Source organism: Dromiciops gliroides, chromosome X (assembly GCF_019393635.1).
Source record: "Dromiciops gliroides isolate mDroGli1 chromosome X, mDroGli1.pri, whole genome shotgun sequence".
NCBI classification, from domain to species: domain Eukaryota; kingdom Metazoa; phylum Chordata; class Mammalia; order Microbiotheria; family Microbiotheriidae; genus Dromiciops; species Dromiciops gliroides.
Window position 1 is genome coordinate 82,961,774 of NC_057867.1, and position 26,097 is coordinate 82,987,870.

The 26,097-nt window shown below is 41.4% G+C and overlaps 1 protein-coding gene across 1 annotated transcript; it reads left to right on the top strand.

Moving 5' to 3' along the window:
• Positions 1 to 359: 359 nt before the first annotated feature.
• LOC122734025 (BRCA1-A complex subunit Abraxas 1-like) lies at positions 360 to 14,179 on the top strand. Its single transcript, XM_043974703.1, has 9 exons — positions 360 to 392; positions 1,161 to 1,251; positions 2,478 to 2,514; positions 6,499 to 6,565; positions 7,728 to 7,921; positions 8,562 to 8,672; positions 10,287 to 10,371; positions 12,766 to 12,871; positions 13,364 to 14,179. Exons 1-9 carry the CDS (start codon positions 360 to 362, stop codon positions 13,759 to 13,761), a joined length of 1,122 nt encoding a protein of 373 aa, XP_043830638.1. The 3' UTR covers positions 13,762 to 14,179.
• The last annotated feature ends 11,918 nt before the right edge of the window (positions 14,180 to 26,097 follow it).

Below are 26,097 nucleotides of genomic sequence, written 5' to 3' on the forward strand. Positions count from 1 at the left end.
GAAATTAATTGGTTAAATGTCATCCTAAGTCTTTTATTAGAATTGACTAAACACTGGCCCTGGATTCAGGAGGACCTGAGTTCAAATCTGGCCTCTGACACTTGACACCTACTAGCTGTGTGAACCTGGGCAGGTCACTTAACCCCAATTGCCTCACCAAAACAATTTTTTTTTTGGAAAAAAAAAAAGGGTAGGTTAAAGTGGAAGAAAATGAGGTTCGTTTTGGTGGCATTGAGCTTGAGTTGCCCAAGATGCCCAGGAAGGTTGTAAGTGATATGGGATTGGAATTTAGGAGAAAGATTAGGGCTGGACAGGCATCTATTCAGGAATCATCTGTATAAAGATGATACCTTGAACCCATGGGGCCTGAGAAGATCACAAAAAATGGAAGGGTGAGGAAGGACAGCACTTTGGGGCACCCTCATGGTTAGGGTTGTGAGAAAGAGTTATTAGTAATCATTATTTCGGGAGATCCAGAGATCTCTTAGTTCTCCCTCCCTCTCCACTCAAAGGCAAGCTCTCCTTGAAAGATTCTATCAAACCCACCCCTGCCCCAAGCTCACAAAAGGAGCCTTGGGTGGAGACAGATTCTTTTGTCTGGGTGAACAAAAGGACTTTCCTGATGACATTAAACCCCACCTAAATGTCCTCTGATGTCATCCTTGGACTTCATTTAAAAATAACCCACTTCCAGTCATGTCCCCCAGTGAGATTTGATTGTTGTTAACCAACTGGATCTCATTGCTGTGTGATGGACCTCCCACAGTGAGAAGGGGATATAAACTGAGACACCTCCTGCCCCCAAGCCATTAGGAGTCTTTGGTCTGAGAGAGACAACAGACCTCATTTTATTAGTAACCTGGATGGCCATATTAATAAAATGACTGAATTCCCAAGATACCATGTCTCTCATAATTTTAGTCGTGATAGGGGACAAGACATGGATGATAGTCCCCAGTAATGGAGTCCCTATTAATCTTCCCCTTATCACAATTTTGCCTTCTGTTATTTAACTAATTCACACCTTTTCTCCAACTAGCTTGAGTGAGATGCTCTTTTGTAGCATATTGTAGGTGCTCAGGTTTGGAATGAATTCATGAGTAAAGACATAGTAAATGTTAGTTGATTTCATACATTGCTTCTTTTTTGTACCCCTCTAGGAAGGTTTTCTTCTTGGGGAAATAAGAGGTGAATCAAACGAGAGCACTACAGACTCTCAGTGGAGTGAGACTGAAATTGTTTACACAATTGGTGAGTCTCTGCTGTGTGTTTGCTTTGTGTCCAATCGGTATAAATGGGTTTAAAAAATATTCTAAAATAATTTTTAAAAAATTTTTGATGGAGATGGCAGATAAAATGAATGCACTTCCTCTTCCTCTAAAAGTCTTAGCCTGAGCTTAGCTAAAGTAGGAAAAACTGAGGACGAGGGAACAGAAGGAATTTCAAATGAAAAGGCCAAGAGACAGAGTCTCTGGGTTATTAATAATCAATTTATTAATTACGATAGCACATAATCCATAAGTTGAGGTCAGTGGTTCCTCTCAGAATGGAGGTCCCTGAATGTTTTAAATACCTTTGGAAAAGCGGGTGTCCCTGAGGGTGAAAATCAGCTCTGATTGGTTAACAGTTAATGAGAGAATGGATATTCTAATGAGAGGCGGACTTTTTCTAATGAGGGACTGGGGGAAGTGACTTTGATCATGGTAGCACTCCTACATCATTTTGCCCCCAGCAGTCTTTAAAAAAAGAATCTATTCTCCACCCAGTCCTACTGGAATTGGAGCGGTGGTGGGGTTGCAGTAACAATTGCACCTAGATAAGGTGGTCTGGTGGGGTGAACTTTGGGGATAGTGTGAGGATTAAAAATGAGAGAGTCATAGTTTCTGGGTCCCTGAATCATTTTATTGATAAGGTTATTCATAAAATGAGGGGCAGGTGATTAGTAAAAAGAGGTCTATGGCCATCTCTCTCAGACAAAAGCCCCCTCCTCATACGTGGGTCTCTGCCGCTTCCAGTTTGGGAGCGTTTCTGGAGCATCGAGAGGGTCAGTGAGTTGCCAATAGTCTTGTAGACAATGTATCTTGAGATGGGACCTGAACTAAGTTTCGTGTACCTGGAGAGCAGTCCTGTATACTCTGCCAGGCTTGATATCAGTACATCGACATTTGTGTCATGCATTCCTCAGAATGTATTAGTTCTTTATTATTATAAAAGTAGTTCCCCAGCATCAACAAATTCATGGAATCAAATATCTCTTAAGCAACCACAGAATATGGGCATAGAGGACATATATAAAAGCCTTCCCTAATAGTAACAGCGGCTTTACCAAAGTATGAAATTAAGGGTAAACACACCTTGACATTCAGGGGAAATATTGCAGGCTAGGACTGTGCCTTTGGGAACATATTTGTCATCACCAATGCAGTGTTAAGAAATTTAATTCAATGAAGATAAAATGACTCATCTTTTCCTTTCAGACATACAAAGGTACATTCCTTGCTTTCAGCTTTTCAGGTAAGTATTACCATATGTGAGGAACTCTGACCAGTAGTTTGTGATTGTGTTATGTTGAGTGAGCAAGCAAGCAAGCAAGCAATCAAGCAAGCAATCGCTTGTTAAGCACTTACTAGGTGCCAGGCATTGTACCGAGCACTGGGGATATGCAGATTTAAGAAATGACAGCCCCTGCCCTCAAGAAGCCTATCAGCCATCTTATAATGAATGAAAAGGGCTTCTTTTTTGCTGATTATTTGAAATGTTATTCATTTACTCATTCAACCTGGGTACTCCCATTCCCTGGGATATTCAGTTGCTCCCAGACCTTCACATTCACCATTTGAGTCACTCCAGCCACCTGCTCATTTGCCCAGTTTGTTTTACTAATCCAACTACTTTTCTTTTCTCTCTACTAACTAGTTCTATTCCTCACCCACTATATTTTCTTTGATGGTTGTTCCCCTTTTACCTCTTCACCTATTTTCTAAACTGCTCTGCTTTGGATCTTTCTGCCACCACATGGAAAAACAGTTTCATTATTCTATAAGGTTACATACAAACTCTGTGCTGCATCTTCCCATAGTGAAGCATTCAGTCCCCTAAAACGAGAATAACAACACTTTTGCTGAGAAAATGTGCATCGGTACGGACCTGTCCTTAAGCGTAAGCCCACCAATAGCTTGATTCAATATTTATTGAGCAGTCACCAAAAAAGCAAAATCCCCAACAACACAGCTAGCCAGCTATGAGGACCTGGTAGAGGAAGCTAGAGATTTGACCACTTTTGTGGTGATACCAGGTCCCTGGTAGAACCCTCAAAGATATAAACTCAAACCAAATGGCTGTTGAATCATCATCCCCTCAAAATCATACAGTCTTAGAGCTGGAAAGAGTCTGACAGATCATCTAGTTCTAGCAACCCCCTCATTTTCTACATGCAGAAATGGAGGCCAAGAGTACTGAGTGACCATCCTAAGATTACACATTTGAGAAAACCAAGAGTGAGTCTTGTACTTTGCAGGAGCTTTTCCCAGTGTGGTGCCCACCAGTTGTTTCCATGCATTTCTGCATCTCTTCCATCCACTTATATGTTAATGTTAATTCTCCCATTGGAATGTGGGCTGCTTGAGCTTTTCCCCTTTCTTCCTGTCCTCTGGCTTAGCACAGTGGCCCACACAAAGTAAGCTCTTAATCATCAGTGCTTGCTGACTGGGTGCTGCCTGACTGATAATCAAGTCCTTTGTTTCCTCCAGGACTCAGGATTTCATTGGTGTGCAAAATCCTACCTATTTCTGCATCACAAGTGCCTTGGCCCCACCAGTAACACAGCTGGTCAGTGTCCAAGGAAGAATATGAACCCAGGTCTGCACCGCCTCCAAGTCCAATAATTTTATCTGCTATAGGGGGCGGCTAGGTGGCACAGTGGATAGAGCACCAGCTCTGGATTCAGGAGTACCTGAGTTCAAATCCAGCCTCAGACACTTGCCACTTACTAGCTGTGTGACCCTGGGCAAGTCACTTAACCCTCACTGCCCTGCAAAAACAACCAAGCAAACAAACAGACAGAAAAACTATCTGCTATGCCTGCTGCTGGACTGAGCTATAATGTGTAGCATTTTCACAAACTCTAGCAGATCTGCCAGGAATGAAGAGGTATTAGAAAACTCATACATAATGCCCTGTATTTCCAGAGTGGCCATATCAAGGCATACGTTTGTGGGATGGGGGATAGGAATTAGGGAAGTGATCCTTTTAGCATGCTTTCGGGGCAGAGAGAGAGCAGCCATTCTCAATTTCAGATCTCGGGTTTTTGCTGTTGCTGTTGTTTAATGGAAAGGCACAGGGAGGAGAGAGAAGGGCAAATAAGCTCAATAAAATCTGTTCCGATTCATCCACGCAAACATACATGTAGAGTTATCAGCCATCTCCCACCCCCATGCCTTTGCAGACTGTCCTTCAGTCTTAGAACGCTCTCCCTCCTCATCTTGAAATCTCTAAATTTTGGCTCAAATACCAGTTTCCTCCATGAGACCTTAACCGTTTAGCCTGCTTGTTCGGGGTGTACCCTTCCCGCACACCCTGCACATAGATTTGTATGCATTGTGTATTTATTTGTTTCTGGGCATATTGTCTTTTCCAGTGGAATGCAAAGCCAGTGTTGTTTTTTCTTGGTCTCACCAGTTCCTGGTACATAGTAGGCACTTAATGCTTGCTTAGTTGAATGAATTTTTGTACCGATAGGAAAAATGAGTGTGTCATAGCATTGTTTGCACATTCAGTTGTAGTTCCATGACACTCGTTTCTGACCTCAAATTTCTATGGAACACTGTGTGTTTCTTGGCCCCATCACATTCTACCTCGAGATGCTTCAGAAACAGTTTTGTCTACAACACACGCAGTAATTTTTCCTGTGATTTGGACACCAAGTGAACAGTTAAGTTGGCACTACTCAAGGAGAGTTTAGAGACCTCGGTTATGTGAAGTTACCCTTCAGTAGGTTCAGCTGTGTTTGTTGCTCTGTGTAGGTTCTCAGGCTGACATAGGTTGAGGGTAACGTGTACCTCTAATAGGCCTGTTTTATTTAGACTGCAAATACTCTAGGCTGGGTAAATAAAAGTTATAATAGAGTTACTTATCCATTTTCTTTTACCTCTAAGAGTATAACATCCAAAAGGATACCAGTCAGTCAACAAAATTTATGGAGCCCTGGCTACTGTGCTCGGTGCTCAGGATACAAAGAAAGGCAAAAGACAATATCTGCTTTCAAGGAGCTCAAAGTCTAGTGGGGGAGATGACGTGCAGATAGGGATTTACGAATAAGCTCTAGACTCAGTACATTGGAAGTAACGGACAGAGGGAAGGCACCAGCTTCCTGTAGAAAGTGGCACTGTAGCTAGGCCTTGAAAGAAGCCAGGAGGAAGAGATGAGGAGAGAGAAGAACATTCCAGGCACCGGGGCCGGCCAGGAAGAATGCCCTGCCACAGGGGCGGCTAGGTGGCGCAGTGGGTAGAGCACCGGCCCTGGAGTCAGGAGTACCTCAGTTCAAATCCAGCCTCAGACACCTAACACTTACTAGCTGTGTGACCCTGGGCAAGTCACTTAACCCCCATTGCCTCACTAAAAAAAAAAAAAAGAAGAAGAAGAAAGAAATATGATCTAGATGAGTGAGATGAGCAGAATCAGAAGAACATTATACAGAGTATCATCAACATTATGTGTTGATCAACTGTGATAGACTGGATTCGTCTCACCAATCCAATGGTACAAGAAAGTTCCAGGGGACTCATGATGGGGAGGGCTCTCCAAAGCCAGGGGGAAAAAAAGAACTGTGGAATATGGATGCTGATTGAACCATACTATTTCGTTTGGTTTTGGTGCTGCTGTTTTTCTATTTTGAGGTTTTTCCTTATTGCTCTGATTCTTCTCTTATACCATGACTGATGCAGAAATATATTTAATGTTGTGTGTGTGTGTGTGTGTGTGTGTGTGTGTGTGTGTGTGTGTGTGTGTGTCTGTTGGATTGCTTGCTATTTAGGGGAGGGCGGAGGGAGGGAGAAAAATTTGAAATTGGAAATCTTATACAAACAAATGCTGAAAACTAAAAAAAAGTGAACTAAGAAAAAATTAATAAATAAAAACATAAAAAAGAAATGTGATCTAAAAGCCAGGTATAAATCATAATTTAAAAATAAAGCAATTTGTTGACATGTGCTTTTAAAGAAAAGAATAACAATGGGTAGACTTTGAATTAAGTAACTTAATCTGGAAACTTTTAGAAGATGTCTTTGTGTATGTTCTAGGGCTCATTTGTCAGGTAGACTCATGAGGTGTGGTTGGGCCAAGGCAGATGGTGTTGGCTTTTACCCACCTGGCGGGCGGGTAAATACTTGTTGCTTTGCACCGAGGTACGTTGGTTAGCACCAATTACCATACGATATTGGATGGAGGGAGCTATTTATGAAGGGATCTTACTGAAATCTCTTTTCAACTGCCTCTTTTTAGCTTTTATAACTCATCAGGTGAAGTAAATGAGCAGGCACTGCAGGAGATCATCCTGGGCTGTGAAAAGGTATTGGGCCTTGCTGCACCTCTGTGACTCACTCCCGTAATTCTCTACTTTTCTTCATATTATCCTCCAAAGTAGAAAGAGCTGAAAGGCAGCACAGTCAGTGTGTAGGGCCTGGAGGTCCATAGGCAAGACCCTGAGCTTTTCTAAACACAATTCCTCATCTGTGTGTCAAATGGAGATAAATCCTTGTACCTTTAAGGGTTTTTATGAGAGAAGGCCTCTGCAAACTCTAAGGTGCTATATAAAGCTGAGGGGCAGGCCCTTTACCACACAATTGGAGGGTTAGGCTAGAACACAAAGGGGTCTCCAGACCTGAGGGATTCCCCCTCGTGCCAAGAGCACTGGCTCAGAGCCAGAGGACCTGGCTCAAATCCCCCTCTTAACTGGGTGTCCTTGGGCAAGTCACCTCATTTCCCTGAGCCTCAGTTTCCTCACCTGCAAAAGGAGGGTCTTAGAGTAGTTGGCCTGTAAGAGAGTGTAATTATCCAGATTTGGCTTAAATACCTCAAGTGAGGGAGACCTCACTGTCCCTTATTTAACCCTAACCTCCTAAGTAGGACCTCTTTTTCTGTCTTGAATTTTTTTGGCAGTCTAAGGAATGCATAAGAATATTGGTTTTTTATCGTTATTTTTTTATTTTATGATTACAATATCCTTTACTGAATGTAATTTCTTTGTTTTTAGTTTTTATTTATTTATTTAAAAGATTGAGGTCCAAATTCTATCCCTCTCTCATTCCCTGCCTCCCTACCCTCCCCTGTCCCCAAGGTTACAAGCAATCAGTATAATTGGGTTATACATGTGCAATTATGCAAAATATTACCATATTAGTCATTTTACATAAAAAGACTCAAGTAAAAAAATGAGGAAGTGCAAAATAGCATATTTCAGTCTGTGTTCAATCAATATCAGTTCTTTCTCTGGAGGTGGATAATATGCTTTATCATTAGTCCTTTGGGGTTGTTTTGGAAGGAATATTGTTACGTACAAACCAACATTTACAGTTTTGGAATGTACAAAATGCATATATGTCAATCCTTAAGTTTGTCAACACTTTTTCTAAATCTTGGTGGTTGTTTTTGAATATTTTGCTATTTATTATTGTCTCATGGTGGTAGTACATTTCTAGCTTGATTTAAGTTTGATTCCTCCCTCCCCTTAGAATGTGATTGGATGGTACAAATTAAGACGTAACTCAGACCAAGTGACGTCATTTCGAGAAAGGATTCTTCATGAAAATTTACAGCAACATTTTTCAAATGAGGGACTTGTTTTTCTGTTACTGACATCAAGTATAATCACAGAAAACTGCTCTACTCATAGACTGGATCATGCATTGCTTAGACTTGAGGAAGGGTAAGTGTTGGCACACGTTTAGATTGGCCAGTCAACTTCAGGATCTGATTTTCCCACAGTTCTTAAATATTTTATCCAAATGTTGATAACACAACTATATACACATGGGTTTATGTGAGATGGGCCTTTCCCTTTCATTTCTAGATTTTCCTGAACACAGGGGTCATAGTGAGCCCTGGTACCAGTAGGAAGAAAACCACCCATTTCTCCTTCCCTTACTGGTGCTAATTAGGGTGGTAGTGCCCCATGTCATACAGATGCCTTTTCCCAGCATCATCCAGCCTGATATCAAAAATGCATCGACTTGATAGGATTTTTTTTAACACTAATGGATAATATCTTAAGCCAAAATATTAGTTATGCCTAATTGCAGCTGTATTCCATTTAAAGGGAACTAATCCTTATGAAGTCAACCAAAGTGGGCGTTTTACATTGAAAGTACTTGCCAGTGTTGTAGAGAAGAGGAATTGCTTTTAATTGGGTCATTTTCAGCTGAATAATTATTTGGGCAAGTAGTAAAGGATGTTTGTCTACCTCATTTCTGTAGGGTGGTCTATTGATGAATGGAAGAAGAAGGTTATATAGATGCCACTGCTCATTTTTAACGTTGTTTAAAATTCCTCTCAAAAATGTTCTTTAGATTTTTCCATAAAGTGCCTTTAGAGGTGGCTATGTGGGAACAGCAGGGATATAAGACCGTGTCAGGTTCCTATAGATCCGCTGCCTTTGGACGAACAATGCACACACACAGGTAAGATCATTCTTCAGCCACTATCTCTTTACCTTAGCTCTTTCGTTTTTGTTTTGTTCTTCAAGCAGGGCAATGAGGGTTAAGTGACTTGGCCAGGGTCACCCAGCTACTAACTCTCTGAGGCCACACTGGCACTCAGGAACATGAGTCTTCCTGACTTCAGGCCCAGCACTCTCTCCACTTAGCCACCTGGATGCCCCAAATTTCCAATATGCTCATTGTCTAAATGAGGATTTCTGTGTCATTCAATCTAAAGAGGATCTAACCTTGAACTAACATAAAGTTAGAGCCACTGTGGAGAGAGTCTGTCTAGGCATTTATGCTCTCTCACTTTAATCAAGCCCTCATGCCTTCCTTTTCCTCCTCTGTAATCTTGTGTCTTGTCAGTAGATCATTAATCATAATTAAGTGCCTCCCCTAGGTCAGGCTCCAGGCTAAGGATACAGTTAAAGGATTCCTGTTCTCAAGGAGATTAGTTCCTTTTGGGGGGAGCAGCATATGCACGAATGAGACAATGCAAATTATGTACACAAGGTCCTTGCAGTGAGTCAAGGGCTTCCTGGCACCTCCAGAGTTGGGTGTAGGGCCCTGCTGGGAGACACAGCTTGACCCCAGGGAGTGACATGGTGCACGTCACCCCTTCTCCCCGCTCCCCACCCCACTTGTGGCCTTGTTGCCAACAGAACCCCACTACCCCCCTCCACACTTTCCCCTCTGCCCGCTCTCACAGCCAGCCTTTAGTGGGTGCACCAGGCTTCTGGTCCTCAGGCCTGTTTTAGCCTAACGTTAATGCCAAATAGAGTAGTCCCTATTTATCCTGGAAGCACTAGGAGCCCCTGGAGCTTCTTCATCAGGTGAGTGACATTGTCATACTTGGCTGTGCTTTGGGACTTTCATACTTCCCAAGTGGCTCTTACCAACCTTTTCCTTTCTCTGCCTTTTTCCCTGCAGAAGACGCCACTGCCTATGATATTGCAAAGATAAAGCCCATTCACCAGGAACTGCCTGCTCTTCATCATTTCTTTCCCTTCCTTCTGAAAGAAGGAGGGGGTCTTTCTCTTTAAGAGTTCCACTAATGAGGCAGCTAGGTGGCGAAGTGGGTAGAGCACTGGCCTTGGAGTCAGGAGGACTTGAGTTCAAATCCAGCCTCAGACACTTGACACCTACTAGCTGTGTGACCCTGGGCAAGTCACTTAACCCCAATTGCCTCACCAAAAGAATGCCACTAATTCCCTTCTAACTCTTTCTACCCTCATCCTTCTAAGACCATGGCCAGTCTTTGTTCATCCCTACTTTGCAGAGTCCAAACTCTCTATCGTCTCCTCTTCTGCTCATAAACATACAGATTTCCCTCATCCTAAAAAAACCCAAACTACTTGTGATCCCACGGCAGACCCTCCTCTCCTCCAACTCTCCCTCCCTTCCTCCCTCCCCTCCTTCCTCCCTTCCTTTTTTAAAAAAGAGAATAGCACTCTACTTTCTCAGCACCTGTTCATAGGCTTTGTGTTCAAGGGCCCTACGTCACCTAGTCAAATCTTCATTCGTACAGATGAACTAGAAACATCAGTTTTGAAATATCTGTGTACAAGGAAACATTTTCTCTTTCACCAATAGGTCAGAATTTTTTAAGGAAGATGGAACTTTAAAAGAGGTACAGAAAATAAGTGAATTTTATCTCACTGTGCAGGAAGAATTAAAGGTAAGTATCTCAAACCTTTAAAGATTGTTTCTCGATTTCAAAATTATGCTAGTGCTGTGCGTTTAGGATTTCTTCCAGATAAATATACAGATTTTGCCTAGAAGTATCATTTCTCAAAAATACACTGTACCAAAAAAATTTAACAATTTAATATTATACATGTATACTAAAGTTGTTTTACTTTAATTCAGAAAATTTATTTTTAAGTCCATCCATCTTTGTTTGGTTGGGGTTTTTTTTGCAGGGCAATGGGGGTTAAGTGACTTGCCCAGGGTCACACAGCTAGTTAAGTGTCAAGTGTCTGAGGTCAAATTTGAACTCAGGTCCTCCTGAATCCAGTGCTGGTGCTTTATCCACTGTCCCACATAGCTGCCCCCAGAAAATTTATTTATTTATTTAAAATTAATAAAGTATTTTATTTTTTCCCGTTACATGTAAAGATAGTTCTCATCTTTTGTTTATACAAGCTTTACATTTTCAGATTTTTCTCCCTCCCTCCCCTCCCTTCCCCCCCCAAGACAGCAGGTAATCTGATATAGGTTATATATATATATATATATATTGTTAAGGGCTAAAATTCTAGCTAAACTGTCTAAAATATCTAATGAGTGGTCGCCAATAAATTATAAGCTTTAGCAAGAGTTAGACTTTTAAGCATTTATTAAGGAGAATAAGAATTTGGTAAAGAGAGAGAGAAAGGCCTAGATTCCTATCTATTAAAGGGAGAGCACATTTCTAGCTCCCTTCTCCGCCAGCGTCCTCAGGAAAGAGCCCCAGACTGAGCGCCGGTCTCTTCCTTCCTCCTCCCACTCGCCCGCGTCACTTCCTGATTCCTGGTCTTGCTCTCAAAGACCTTCGCTTCATGGGCAGAACTCTTCTACAGTAAGTATCCAGCAGGTGGCGTTATTCCAATCGTTACTATATATATATATATATATATATATATATATATATATATATATATACACACACACACACACACATATATATATACATACATACACACACACATACACACCTATATACATACATATATACATATATACACACACACACACACATATATATATATATATATATATATATAATAACATTAATCCTATTTCTGCATTAGTCATGCCATAAGAGAAAAAACCAGAGCACCGATGAAAAACCTCAAAATAGAAAAAAGCAAAGCACCAAAAACAAAAGAAACAGTATGGTTCACTCAGCATCCATACTCCGCAGTTCTTTTTCTTTTTCCTGGATTGGGAGATCCTCTTCCATCATGAGTTCCCCAGAACTCTTCTGTGCCATTGCATTGGTGAGAAGAATATAGTCCATCACAGTAGATCAACACTCAATGTTGATGATACTGTGTACAATGTTCTTCTGGTTCTGCTCATCTCACTCATCATCAGCCCATGCAAGACCCTCCAGGTTTCTCTGAACTCCTCCTGCTCATCATTTCTTACAGCACAATAGTATTCCATTGTATTCATATACCACAACTTGTCCAGCCATTCCCCAATTGATGGGCACCCCCTCAACTTCCAATTCCTTGCCACCACATAAAGAGCAGCTATAAATATTTTTGTACATGTGGGTCCCTCTCCCTTTTTCATGATCTCTTTGGGAAAAAGACCCAAAAGTGGTATTGCTGGGTCAAAGGGTATGCACAGCTTTATCGCCCTTTGGGCATAATTCCAAATGGCTCTCCAGAATGGTTGGATCAGTTCACAGCTCCACCAACAATGAATTAGTGTTCCAATTTTCCCACAGCTTCTCCAACATTTATTATTCAGAAAATTTATTTTTAACAATCCTTCAACCTATAAACTTGAATTAGGTAGTATTTTCTTTGGTTCTCTTAAGTTCCAATTAGCCATATTGTTATTAGATAAAGAAGGAAGTTGCCCATACAGAAATGTAGTTGTTAGCTTGTGATACCATTCAGGAAGCCGCTAAAATTTGTGATTGTTGCCCTATTCTGTCCAATAGAATTCCTTTTGCTTAGTATAGGTTACTCTTTTGGGGGCAACTAAGTGGTAAGGTAGATAAAGCACTGGGATTGAAGTCAGGAAGACCCCAGTTCAAATCTCACCTCAGACACTTTCTAGCGGTGAGACCCTGGGCAAGTCACTTAACCCCAATTGCCTTAAGCATCTCGGGCCACCCCCAGTCATCCTGATGTATATCTTGCCACTGGACCCAGATGGCTCTGGAGGAGAGAGTGAAGTTGAGGACCTTGCACTGTCCTGCCTCTCTTAATTCCAGTTCAGTGCAAGTCATGACATCACCTCCCAATGTCATGGTCCTCTTCAAGAAGGAAGGACAAATACCACCACCAATAGGTTACTAATGTATTGTGAATTGTAAAGTTGTCCATATAATGAACCTCATTTTCTTTTCTAGGAAAAAGGCAGTGGAATATTGGAAAGTGAGCATTTAGTAGGAAAACACATGAATGATATCAGTAGATTAAAAGAGGAACTTGCAAGAAGAAAGAGACTAAAGACAGGTAAAAAGAAACTTTAATAACCATATTTTTTCCTATACAGCTTTACCTACAGCACTTTCACATTGGCCAAGCTGTTACTTCACAAGCAGCCCCTGCACGCCCTATTTTATAGAGTATGGAGGCTCAGGAAGTGATCGCTTGGGTGCCTCTAATAACAAGTTCTCAAACCAGTATTCAGTGTGGCCATGTCAGACTTAGAAATGACCCCAGCTTAACAAAAGGGGATGTAGTCAGCAGTCCCTGGTCAGTAGCACACAGAAGACCTTTTGATAATTGAAAAGGGCTCTGTCTTAATCAGGTTCAAGAAGGCAGCTATGGCAGATGGAAGTCAAGCTTGCCCAATAGTCTACGAAAAAGTACCATTGTGGGTAAGAGTTTGTAATTGGACCCTTAGACCAAATAAGCCACGAAAAGCCCTATACCCCTGCTTTCCATGTCAGTCTGAACTTTTACATGATGCTGAGTGATAAATTGTGTTATTTGACTTAGCAGGAAGAAGCGGTGACCCAGAAGTGGAAGAGAATGTTTTACTCTGTCAGGCTTTACGTACCTTTTTCCCAGGTCAAGAAAGCCTTCATTCAAGTAGTGTTTGTTTGAAAGGCAGGCTGATCGCTAGTAAGTGCTGTAACACTGACCATAAGCTGAGGGTAGTGAGGGAATTAACTCTGATGTCAGGAAGCCCTGATCTTCCAGAAGCTGAAGGAACAGGATGCGAAAAGAAGTATAAACCTCTTGACTTGGAGAGCCAAAGCCCTGTCAAGAAAGCACGTGTGTTACAGCTTCAGAATCAGTGCCCTGAAGGAGATGATGGCAACAATGATGGGGAAGAAGTACTGACAAGCAGCATAGAAACAGATGCAGATGCTGAGAAAATGAAGGACATGATCTAATACAGAAAGTCTGCAACTTCTTGAACCTTTCCTATACTTTTTCTTGTCCTGAAGGACCAAAAGGGAACAGGGTGAAAACGTTGCCTGGGTTACTCCTTGGATAAGTTCTGATTGTTTTCTTAAAGTACTGCTTCAGAGAAAATGTTTTGGAAAACTATTGCTACATTAGGAATGTGGTACTATTTTAATTTTTATTCCAGTATTCTAAGAGTATGGCAAAAATTCCTAGGCCTTTTCAAGGTTGGTTTTTTGTCATATAAGCTTCCATGCAAACTATTCATCCAATTTCTAGATGAGATATTTCTGTAAAAAAGAAACCCTAAAACCGGAAGCTTTCTTTTTTTTAAACTTTGGTCTAGGAAATACAGGCCACACTAAAAAGTTCAATTTCAGGATTCACCTACTCAAGTTTTCAGTGCATCCTTTTTCTCCTGCCTAATCAGCTATAAGAGCAGAATTTGTAAGGTCTGAATTAGTCCCTGATCAAGAAGCTCTCGTGCCTACTTTTTGTGTCTCCCTACATATGGTTTCCTCCCACTAGAAACCAAGTTTCTCCATGGCAACCACTTGGGGGTGGGGGTATATTTTGAGCCCAACTGCACTTGTCATGTAGTAGGTACTTAATAAATGACTGCTGAAAAAATGAACCATACTAGTCTCTAAGTCTACCCCATCGTTTGAGCAAATGAAGTTTCTTCCTGGTGAGATTCTAACAGCTTGATTTTAAAAAGCAAACACATCTTCATATATATGACATCACCTCCCTCACCTTTCTTGCCCTTCCTGCTGTAGGCTAAAATCAGGATATCTACTGGCAGAACCAAGACCCTAGGGCACCTCCCCAACATGGTTTAAGCCATCAGAGTGGGAACTGAATGATAGCGGGAGGCAGAGTTCACCTGACTCTTTTCTGATCTGAGATTGTGAAAGGCGTTTTATGAAATCAGATCACAAGACCTGCAAGGCCCACAGAGCTGTTTTTCCCTTGGGAAAGTTTAAGGGTTCCTTGGGGGTTGGAAGCTTTGATCTCTTGGGGTCCCACTACAGAATCCTCCAAAGAGTAGAAGTTCTTTTCTGTCTCTCACAGCAGGTGTATACAAATTCTTTTCCAAGAGGAGAGGAAAGAAGATCATTAGTTTCTTTTATAATTCAACTTATAAATGAAGTTTCCAAACAAGCAGCACTTAGAAAACTAAACCTATGGGAAAGTGCCAAGATGTAGCTACCATAGATGCATGATATGTAATGCTATAAAGTGTAAACCAAGGCAAACCTCTTTTTTTGTGGGGCAACAGGGGTTAAGTGACTTGCTTTATCCACTGTGCCACCTAGCTGCCCCCTGCAAACCTCTCTTAGTGGAATTCAGATCTCATTCCCCACAGGGGAAGACCAGAGAATGCAAAGGCCAGTTCTTGAGATTTAAATCCCCTTCTTCCTAAAAGGGAAGGTGTGCAGAACCTAGAGAGCTCTCTGTTGCCCCTCTGACTGAGTTCCCCCTCCCCAGACTTGGGCTGTGGTCACTGAAGCAGCAAGTCTCCTAGGAGACTTTGTAGTCAAGGCCTGAGTTCCAGAGACAATGCTTGCCCGGTCTCCCAGGGTCTGAGAGACTCAGCTGTACAAACCTTGCTCTGTTTAGGCTGGGAACAAGTTCTACCAGGTCAAGGCTGAAAGGTTGCAAAATTAGTCTTATTCCCTTAGAATTATTCTTGCAGAGACTTTATTTGATTACTTTGTGTTTTTTTTTTTTGCTTTAAATACTGAGTTGTCCCAATAATAAAATGCACACAGTTATTCACACATAATGTGCTGCTGATGTGTCAATGATTAATCATCTCTGATCCTCAGGTCCGGTCAAGGTCTTGAACCTACGACCCAGACAGGAAGGAAACCAGAGAAAGACAATACTTGTAAAATTAAAGAAAGGATTTTATTAAGCAGGGAAGAAAAATTTAACATTTTAGAATTTTAACATTTACCCCAGACCCATTTAATTTCATTTTATATTAAACCAGACAAACTTTCTAAGGTGATTTGAGTGGTCTGCAATTGTTTAAACTGATGAGATTGTACCTTTCAGATTAATCAAGTTTCTTTGGAAAGTGGGTGATTCCTAGGGCTACAGAAGTAGAGACAAAAGCTTGGTGTTTAGGCAAGTTTCTCTGGAATGTGGATGGGGAGTGAAGTTTACTAGGGAAAGGAACCTCAGAAGGGAATATTATACCTAGCTTGATTGAGCCTTACCGAAATAAAAACAAAATCAATTTTCAATTTTACAAGGAAACTTCCAGACTTAAAGCTATATTATGAAATGAAAGTCATCAAAACGATCTGTTTGGAGATTTTTTATAAATGAGAAAAATGAGTACACACTAGATAAGGGGAAATCAGAAACTCCACAAACCGGTGTTTGACACCACAGAAAACAAATTACTTAGGAACAAACAACCAATTCAATTAAAAGACAAAAATTTGTGGGAAAACCAGAATGCAGTCTGGGAGAAATCATGTTTATCACCATACTTCACAATAAATTCAAAAGGTATGCATGACCCTGTCAAGAACAGAAACCTGTCCCCCACAGAAAAACAAACCAGAGTGGGGCACAGTTGCCTAGACCAGCAGCTATTTATTCTGCTATGCAAGACAGACATGCGTGTATGTGTAAACCGAGGCAAATGCTCTCAAGTGGAATTTAGATCTCTCTTTCCCCAACAAGAAAGGCTGGAGAAGGCAAAGGCCAGTTGTTGAGATTTAATTCCCCTTTTTCCTAAAAGGGAAGGAGAACCAGAGAAAGACGATGCCTGTAAAAATGAAAAGAAAGGTTTTATTAAGAAGGGAAGAAAATCTAGCCTGATCATGGGTGCCATGAACTTGGCAGCAGCCTTCTCAGACAGATGGAGAAATCAGAAACTTTGTCAAACTCCTCCCCACACAGCCCACACTGGACACCTGGTAGGGGTCGTGGCAAATAAAATCCAAGTCTGCTGAAGGAGATCTACTTGGGGAAAAAGCAAGGGCATTCACTGCCAATGACAGTATGAGGTCTGTGTGGGCAAAGCAGAAAAGCCCTTTACCAATGACCTGGTGGAAACTCTGAGGAAGAAGCAAAATTACAATCCCTTCTGTGGTGACAGGATATGACTTGTATTCCTTCCTTTCTTATGTTATGAACCTGGGGTACCTCAGAAGTTTTCTGGGGGAAATCAGGGAACCTTCTCCTTGAGAAGCTAATGCAAAGGACAGTCACACCTAAAGAGATAAGCAGCACAGATTGATCAGGGCTGAGTTAACTCCAGGACCACCACTCTTCATTCCAGTCTCCCCCACCCCTTGGGTAGATAATCCCATTAGGCATGGCTGCTGTCTGAGTGGCACCTAGGGGACAGATAACTCCAGAAGTCAGGACCACCTCCCCTCATTCCAGCTTCCCCCACTCCCAAAGGAAACTTTCCACAGTCAGATGATCACCCCAACAGTCCCTCTACCATCTGTCCTCTATAAAAGTATCTGCCTTTCTCCTGCTGGAGGAGATAGATATCTCAGAGAACCAGGTCTCTGAAACTATCTCCCCATGAGAGAATCGTGACTTCTCTCTTGGTCTCCTTTCTGTAGTGCTAAATAAAACGGTATTTTATTCTAATTGGATTTGTGTGTGAGAGGGTGGAATTCTTTAAAAAAGGAATTCCTAAGGACCCCAACCATTTCCCCTATAACATTTGGAAAACTGCATCCCAACACCCTTCTCCCTCACTGACCACAATCACTGGACATATTCTGCACACACAAATACATCAAAGAATCTCTCTCATCAAAGGTTCTGTACACAGCACCATCTCTTCCCATGAATACAGCTGGGTCAACCTTTTCAGTGTCTGAAGCCGACTTGCCACCTCCTTTTTCCTTTCAAGACATGCAGTGTTTCCATGGAAACTAGGGTGAGTGGAGCATTTTTTATTGTTTTGTTTCCTCTCTCTCAGAGTGCCCCCACCAATTCATTCAGAGCCTTCAAATAAAATTCATTGTCTGTCACCAAGCCCCCCCAAGAATTTGTCCTGGGCACTCTGGGCTTTTTCTCTCACTCTCCTATCACCCTTGTTAATCCAATCAGCAAATTGGCTAGCTTCAGTTACTTCTATGCAGATGGTTTCCTCTGTGTGTGTGTGTGTGTGTGTGTGTGTGTGTGTGTGTGTGTGTGTGTGTGTGAGAGAGAGAGAGAGAGAGAGAGAGAGAGAGAGAGATACAGAGACAGAGACAGAGACTGAGACAGACAGAAATGAGATGGAGAAAGGAAAGACATCGAGATTTTCATAAGGTGATTTTCAGAAGCTATGCTGAGGTTGTATTAATTTTTTATTCTTCCCAATATTAATATGAATAATTAGACATTCTAAAAATGAGAGTAAGTTTGCATGAAGGGGCAAAGTCAGTAAACATCTGTTGAATATTAAATTTGGGTTTTTTTTACCCATCCTCCTTCAAGATAATAAACAGGTCAGAGACATCAATTAATATCTCCTACAATTTGTTCACTGAGATCAGAGAAGCCTCTCTTACCTCACAGAAACCAGATCAGAGAATGGATAGGAAAAACATAATATCAATTTGATATTTTGTCCCAAGAAGAAATATATAACACATGATCATGTGGAGACTCCCCTCCTAAGAAGAGAGGTCAGAGATTCCCCATTTCTGAGGCTACATATATATTTTTTTTTTTAGTGAGGCAATTGGGGTTAAGTGACTTGCCCAGGGACACACAGCTAGTAAGTGTTAAGTGTCTGAGGCCGGATTTGAACTCAGGTACTCCTGACTCCAGGGCCGGTGCTCTATCCACTGTGCCACCTAGCTGCCCCTACATATGTTTTTTTTGTCCACTGATCACAGGGCATTGTCAGTTTCAATACTATGATACAGAAGCAAAGGCAGTTTAACAATTTCAGTTATAACAAGTATGGAGGAAATACTAGCTAGCTATCTGGGTTTAGTCTGAGGTTCAGTTGAAGGACATTTTGTTCCTATTAACCCAGGGTTTCATAAAAAATACTTTTGAATAATAAGGTCCTTCCATCAAATCCAGGTGGTCCATATATTCATGTTAACACATCAAATCTCAAGAGTTTGTTCTTCTCATTGCCGTACTCCACCCAAGCACAGAATCATGAAATGATTTCTACTTTCAAAGTGGAAGCAAATCCAGCAGCTTTACCTTGCTACTTATAACAGCGGATGGAAGGTCTTAGGGTCATGGTCGCCAAAAGGCTCTGCTTGTCCCAAGGCCTGTACCAGGACCAGCAAGGTAGGAGGTTAATCATATGAAAAAAAGTGAAAGACATCCTTGTCTACCCAGCTGTGAGGAGACTTTTTAATGCTTCATTGTGCACTAAAAAGAAAAGAATTGGTTTTTAGGGATTTCTTAAAAAGTTTTCATTTTTTTTTTTAACTCACAGCCTGGATATAACATAACCTACTGACTCTCTAACTTGGGTCTTTGTGGCATCAATAGTCTTTCCCCTTGTCAAGTCCTGAAATAAATCCAAGTCTGAAGTTGAGGAATAAAGCTTCTTTAATTGTTTTTATAATAATATTATTTTTATTTAAAGTTTTGAATTCCAAATTCTATTTCTCTTTCCCTCCCCCCACACCCGAGGCAGTAAGTAATCAGATATAGGTTATGTTGTAGGGGAACCCCAACTCCCAAGGAATCCTTAGACTTTCCTAAGGGAAAAGCAGCTCTGCCTCCCACCTCAGGAATATGGTGTGGAGGAGCACAAAGACCCTAGTCTGCCAGGAACAAAGATGATATATTGATATGGATGCTATTCATACTCAGGCACTGCAGTTGTTTCCCTTCCACTTGCTTTGCAAACACCTGTTGTTTGTGAATATACAAAAAGACCAGGTCTTCTGTTAGGTGGGGGGGGAGGGGAACGGGGACAGTGAGTGCCCATAGTGATTCTGTCCCCTGGCCATATATTCTTTTCTCCTAATAAATCTTTTTATTGTACAAGATTTGTGATGAGCCTCTAATTCTTTGGGTGAGCTAGCCCCCTAATTCAGGTCACAAGTCCCCCCAACAGTTATAGATATTCATTACCATATTAGTAATTTTGAATAATAAAACTTGAATAAAAGAATAAAATGAAAGTGAAAAATAGCATGCTTCATTCTGTGTTCAACAATATTAGATCTTTCTTTGGAGGTGGATAGTATGCTTTATCATTATGATGTAGGAGGCAAAGAAGGGGTGAACAGCAAAACCTAAGACCCAAGCTCTGATTCAGATATTAGCTCTAAAAGGGAGTCAGACCCCAGTTAATGGATAACTTACAAGTCAGGATGCTAGGTTCTTGTACCCACAGAAATCAGTACCCATAACGGGAACAGAGGGAACTAGGCCATGAAGACCTGAAGACTATAACAATAAAGGAATTGACAGACTATAGAAACTTAGACCAGAAATAAATGAAAAATGAATACTAAGCATGGGAATCGGAAAGAGACATGCTCAGAAAAGGCCAAATTTGTCCCCAGATTCACCTTATGACGTGTAAACCCCCAAAACACACCTCCATGGAAACAGGTACCCGCCCCAGGGGTTGTTTTAGGACCCCAGGAACTCCAAATTAGAATAGGCCCTCCCCTGTACTTTCCTAAATTGGAGATTATTATAATGAGACTGATAATCTATTAATCCATACTATAAATATAACTATCTTTCCCTTCCCTATTCCAGAGATACCGCTCCACTTTTCTGGTTCTCTCCCTGTGTTCACTCACAGTATTGCAATAAAACTTGGGAAACTGAGTCACTGAGTCTTGGGACAACTCACGATCAATTTGACTCTAAATCCATTCCACATCAATTAATCCTTTGGGATTGCCTTGGTTCATTGTATTGCTGATAACATTTAAGTCATTCACAGTTCTTCATTGAACAATATTACTGTCACTGTGCACAATGTTCTCCTGGTTCTGCTCACTTCACTACAAATCAGTTTATATAAGTCTTTCCAGGTCTTTCTAATTTAATTTTTAATTTTTTAGTGGGGCAATGAGGGTTAAGTGATTTGCCCAGGGTCACACAGCTAGTAAGTGTCAAGTGTCTGAGGCTGTATTTGAACTCGGGTACTCCTGAATCCAGGGCCAGCGCTTTATCCACTGCACCACCTAGCTGCCCCCTCCAGGCCTTTCTGAAATCATCCTGCTTGTCATTTCTTAGAGCACAATAATATTCCATCATGTACCACAGCTTGTTTAGCCATGCCCCAATTAATGGGCATTCCTTTGATTTCCAGTTCTTAGCCACCACAAAAGGAGCTGCTAGAAATATTTTTGTACAAATAGGTCATTTCTTCTTTTTCAGGATAAAGCATCTTTAATTGAGATATCAGAGAGCAAACCTGTCACCCTGGGGGATGTCCAGTGGATTTCCCAACTTCAAGACCCATGCAAAAGCAGAAGCTTTTCTTATACCTTTAGGAGAGGGAGAGGAGGCAGTAAGATGTAGCAAGGCCTGGTCATGAGACCCCAGTGGCCCTTGGCAATCCAGGCAAGGAAAGCTACTTCTTTCTGACTGTTTTGTCTGTCGTGCCATGAATCCCAATGGAAGGAGGCAAGGACACTAGGAGCTGAGATCCAGATTGAGCTGGGTTCCCGAACAAAGCAAAATCTCTGGGTGGGATGACCTAGGGTATTTATTGTTCAGCTCATCCTAATCAAGAGTGAAAATATAAGGACATGGGGCAGCTAGGTGGTGCAGTGGATAAAGCACCGGCCCTGGAGTCAGGAGGACCTGAGTTCAAATCCGACCTCAGACACTTGACACTAACTAGCTGTGTGACCCTGGGCAGGTCACTTAACCCCAATTGCTGAAATTCTGACATTACAAGGAGCATGTAAGGGAGTGGCAGTCCATGTTACATGGGAAAATTGATACCTCGATTTGCTTGAGTTCCTCAATTATCCAGGTAATCAGAACAACTCTATCACCTTATGACGTGTAAACCCCCAAAACACACCTCCATGGAAACAGGTACCCGCCCCAGGGTACTCTATGAGGACTCGATCATACCAACAATCCTTTGCAGTGACAAGAATCAACTTAGCTGGAAAACTAGTAACTCTGAAGCCAATAAAAGTCATACTCGCACTGAAGCAGATCCTGAACTATTTGGTGATGGTGGTTTATGGACCTTCAAGAGACATCTGACTGCAAGCTATGATACTATTGTCACCAGAGAAATAGGTGGTAGGGATCCTTAGGTATTTCACTTTAAAGAATTATACCTTCTCAGGGGGCAGCTAGGTGGCACAGTGGATAGAGCACCGGCCCTGGAGTCAAGAGTACCTGAGTTCAAATCCGGCCTCAGACACTTAACACTTACTAGCTGTGTGACCCTGGACAAGTCACTTAACCCCAATTACCTCACTAAAAAAACAAACAAACAAAAAAGAATTATACCCTCTCAAACACAATCCAATTAGAATAAAATAGTCTTTTATTTGGGCCCTTAGAGAAAAGTGACCAAGAGGGAAGTAAAAAACTTCCCTTGAGGGGAGATATCTCAGTGACATCTTGCCCAACCCAGGGAAGAAAGACAAAGGCTTTTATAACTGGTAGGTGGGGTGACCAGCACCTGACAATGGTGGTGCTACTGACCTCTAGAGTTATCTTTGTCCCCTGGTACTGATTAGGCATGCCTAATGGACTTATCTCCCTTTCCTCTCCCTCTCCCTCTCCCTCCCCCCCCCCCCCTCTCCCTCTCCCTCCCCCCCCCCTCTCCCTCTCTCTCTCTCTCTCTCTCTCTCTCTCTCTCTCTCTCTCTCTCTCTCTCTCTCTCTCGGCAATGAGGGTTAAGTGACTTGCCCAGGGTCACACAGCTAGAAAATGTCAAGTGTCTGAGGCCTGATTTGAACTCAGGTCCTCCTGAATCCAGGGCCAGTGCTTTATCCACTGCGCCACCTAGCTGCCCCTCAACTCGCTTACTTCTAAGGTACATTCATCCTGATAGCTAGTTGGCCAATTTAAACTCTAATAGTTCCTTAATTCCTCCATATGTCCTAACCCCATATATCACTATGAACATATTCCGTTTATGGCCTCATTGTCTCCAGCTCTCCCCCAACTCTGGTTATGGGCCTCTCAGAATTATCATGTTTTTGAGAGATCTCCTTATTAAGATATCTCCTAACCAAGCCTTGAACTGTGAACTGTGTTAATGTGAAAATTTTTCAAACAATCAGTATAACAAAATTAAGGTCTTTAATTGGGGTAGAGGATTTGCAATTCATGATACCACCATAGCAAGTGGCTGGGAGTACCTGAAGATGGGAACAGGGGACAGGGTTTATATGGGGTACCAGAACAGAGAAAGAGAGAGAGAGAGAGAGAGAGAGAGAGAGAGAGAGAGAGATTTCTCACAGATAGGTTCTTTTGCATAACAAGCTAAAGATCAGGAAGAAACCTTGGGAATCTCAAGAAGAGGACAGTTTTGGGGATTTCACAAAATGATCAGAAGCTGGAATATAATGTTGGGTCACCCTCAAGCTTGGGTATGAAACTAGATGGAGTTCAGTCAGTTCTCAGTCATCTGTGTTTGTCAGCTGCTTATCACCAAGGATGCTTTTTGATTTCTGTATCAAAGGCTAAATCCTTAACTCCTAGAATCCTTCACTTCCCCTCCTCTTGGGAATGGAACCCACTGACTCATGGATCCTAAGCCCACCTTCCCTCCAAAATTCTTTCTCTGCCTTTGTTTAAAATGTATACAATCTTATGCCCAAAGGGCGATAAAGCTGTGCATACCCTTTGACCCAGCAATTCTACTTTTAGGTCTTTTTCCCAAAGAAATCATGGAAGGGGGAAAGGGACCCACATGTACAAAAATATTTATAGCTGCTCTTTACCGTGGTAGCAAGGAATTGGAAGTTGAGGGGGTGCCCATCAATTGAGGAATGGCTGGACAAGTTGTGGTATATGAATACAATGGAATACTATTGTGCTGTAAGAAAGGATGAGCAGGAGGAGTTCAGAGAAACCTGGAGGGTCTTACGTGAGCTGATGATGAGTGAGATGAGCAGAACCAGAAGAACATTGTACACAGTATCATCAACATTGAGTGTTGATCTACTGTGATGGACTATATTCTTCTCACCAATGCAATGGCACAGAAGAGTTCCAGGGAACTCGTGATAGAAGAGGATCTCCAAATCCAAGAAAAAAAAAGAAAGAAAGAACTGTGGAGTATAGATGCTGATTGAACCATATTATTTCTTTTGTTTTGGGTGCTGTTGTTTTTTTTTTCTATTTTGAGGTTTTGCATCACTGCTCTGATTCTTTCTCTTGTAACAGGATTAATGCAGAAATAGGATTAATGTTATTATGTGTATATATATGTGTGTATATATCTATATCTATATGTATATGTATAGAGATATATAGACATAACCTATATCAGATTACCTGCTGTCTAGGGGAGGGGGGAGGGAGGGGAGGGAGGGAGAAAAATCTGAAATTGTAAAGCTTGTATAAACAAAAGTTGAGAACTATCTTTACATGTAACGGAAAAAATAAAATACCTTATACATTAAAAAAAAATAAATAAATAAAAATGTATACAATCTACTTAGTACCTGGTGTCCTATTCAGCATAGGCTACATAGTACCCATGCAGCATGTTAAATTTTTCTTTTCTTCCCAGTTAATAAAAACAATTCTTTAATTTTACAGGCATTGCCTTTCTCTGGTTTCCTTAGCTTTTAGGAAGAATTGGGTTTAAGTCTCCAGAACTGGCCTTAGTTTTCTCTGGTCTTCCCCTTTGGGAAAGAGACATCTAAATTCCATCCAGAGAGCATTTGCTTCAGTTTACATACATTTATTATCAATTTGAGTAATAGAAGGAGCAGGACTCCTGGGAGTCACACTGTAAGAAGCTTGGTAAAATCCTGCCAATTAAGTCCACATCTGAGACAAGAGGTTCAGTAAAGACTGGGAAAACTATAGGAGAAAAAAAATGTAGGCCAGATAAAGGATAGAACCTTCATTATTTTAGTCAGATGTGCATTTTAAACTTAATTTAGGCTAGCATGGAATTTTCGGCATTGTAGAGAGGGCTTTCAAACAACTATTATTACCCCTCATTATTTTAGGATAAAGACCAGAATACCCTTGAGGGTTAAAAGACTAAAGGGAAGGAATAGAAAGGGAGATTTAGAAAGGCCTCTCCTCCTGCAGAGGAGAGAGGAAGGACCACCCACCCCACCCCCACCATAGCCTGAGTCTAAAGTGGTTGTGGATAATGGGGACAGATATTCATAATGAGGGGGAAGGAAGGAGACTTGGAATTTGGGGTAGCCTGCAATAGAACTTTCAATGCTTTTAAAAACAAAACAAAGGAGTCTTTCTCCTCTCCCTTTTCTGACAGTGGCCACTATTGGAGAGGCAGACCAGAGAAAGACAGATAAGGGAAATTTTAGGAACCAGTGGAATAAGGTGTAGTCTGAGATGTGATTAGTAAGGGAAATGTCCAATCAGTATATGAAAGAAACAAAGGCACAGTTTTTAGCTAAATTTAAAAGGAAGTGGGAGATATTTAAGGGAGTTAGAAGAGGAGAAAGTTAAGGAAAATTTTGTAGGCTGAGTAAAGATTTTTGGAGATTTTGTAAAGAGAAGCGAGAAAGGGTTTTGATCTCATTCAGAGAAGGATATGGGAGACTATGTTATTTGTGATATGTAGCTTGGAACTGGGGGTTGGGGAGGTAGTGTTGGAAATTGGAAGCTGAATGCTTAGGGCACTTCCTTATCTGGGAAGCCTCAAAAGTAGGTAAAAGAAGCTGGGGACTAATAATTATCCAGTTCTTTGAGGTAATAAGGGAAAAGATTATAGGGAATTGTCACTACCTGTCTTTTTTTAAGTGAGTTTTTAGACAGTAATGGGCTATCTCTTTTGAAGTGCTAATAGTAGATGAGTATTGGATAAATTGAGATTTAAATATTACTATTAACGATTATTAATCTGGATTTGATTTTGTTTGGTCCAAAATCTGTCCAGAAGGAAATGAGAATGTGGTCTAAGTGTGTTCTTCTATCAGGATAATTATGGTAAATCAGAACCTCACAAAAACTACATTTCCTATTTGGCATCAAGCAAGTTACTGTCACAGGGCAAACAGTGGTGGGGGCCCTTAGACATTCCTCTGTAAAGAATTACACTCTCATACACAGTCCAATGAGAACTAAAATGGTCTTTTATTTGGCAATAGAGAAAGTGACCAAGGAGTAAGTAAAAAACTATAGCCCTGGGGAAGAGATGGTTTAGAAACATCTTCCTCCCTGAA

Coding starts and splice junctions, on each gene's coding strand:
- LOC122734025 (XM_043974703.1), top strand. CDS start 360: ATGGGGCCTGAGAAGATCACAAAAAATGGAAGG. Junction 8,673..10,286: donor CGAACAATGCACACACACAG/GTAAGATCATTC, acceptor TTTCACCAATAG/GTCAGAATTTTTTAAGGAAG. Junction 12,872..13,363: donor AAGAAAGAGACTAAAGACAG/GTAAAAAGAAAC, acceptor TTGACTTAGCAG/GAAGAAGCGGTGACCCAGAA.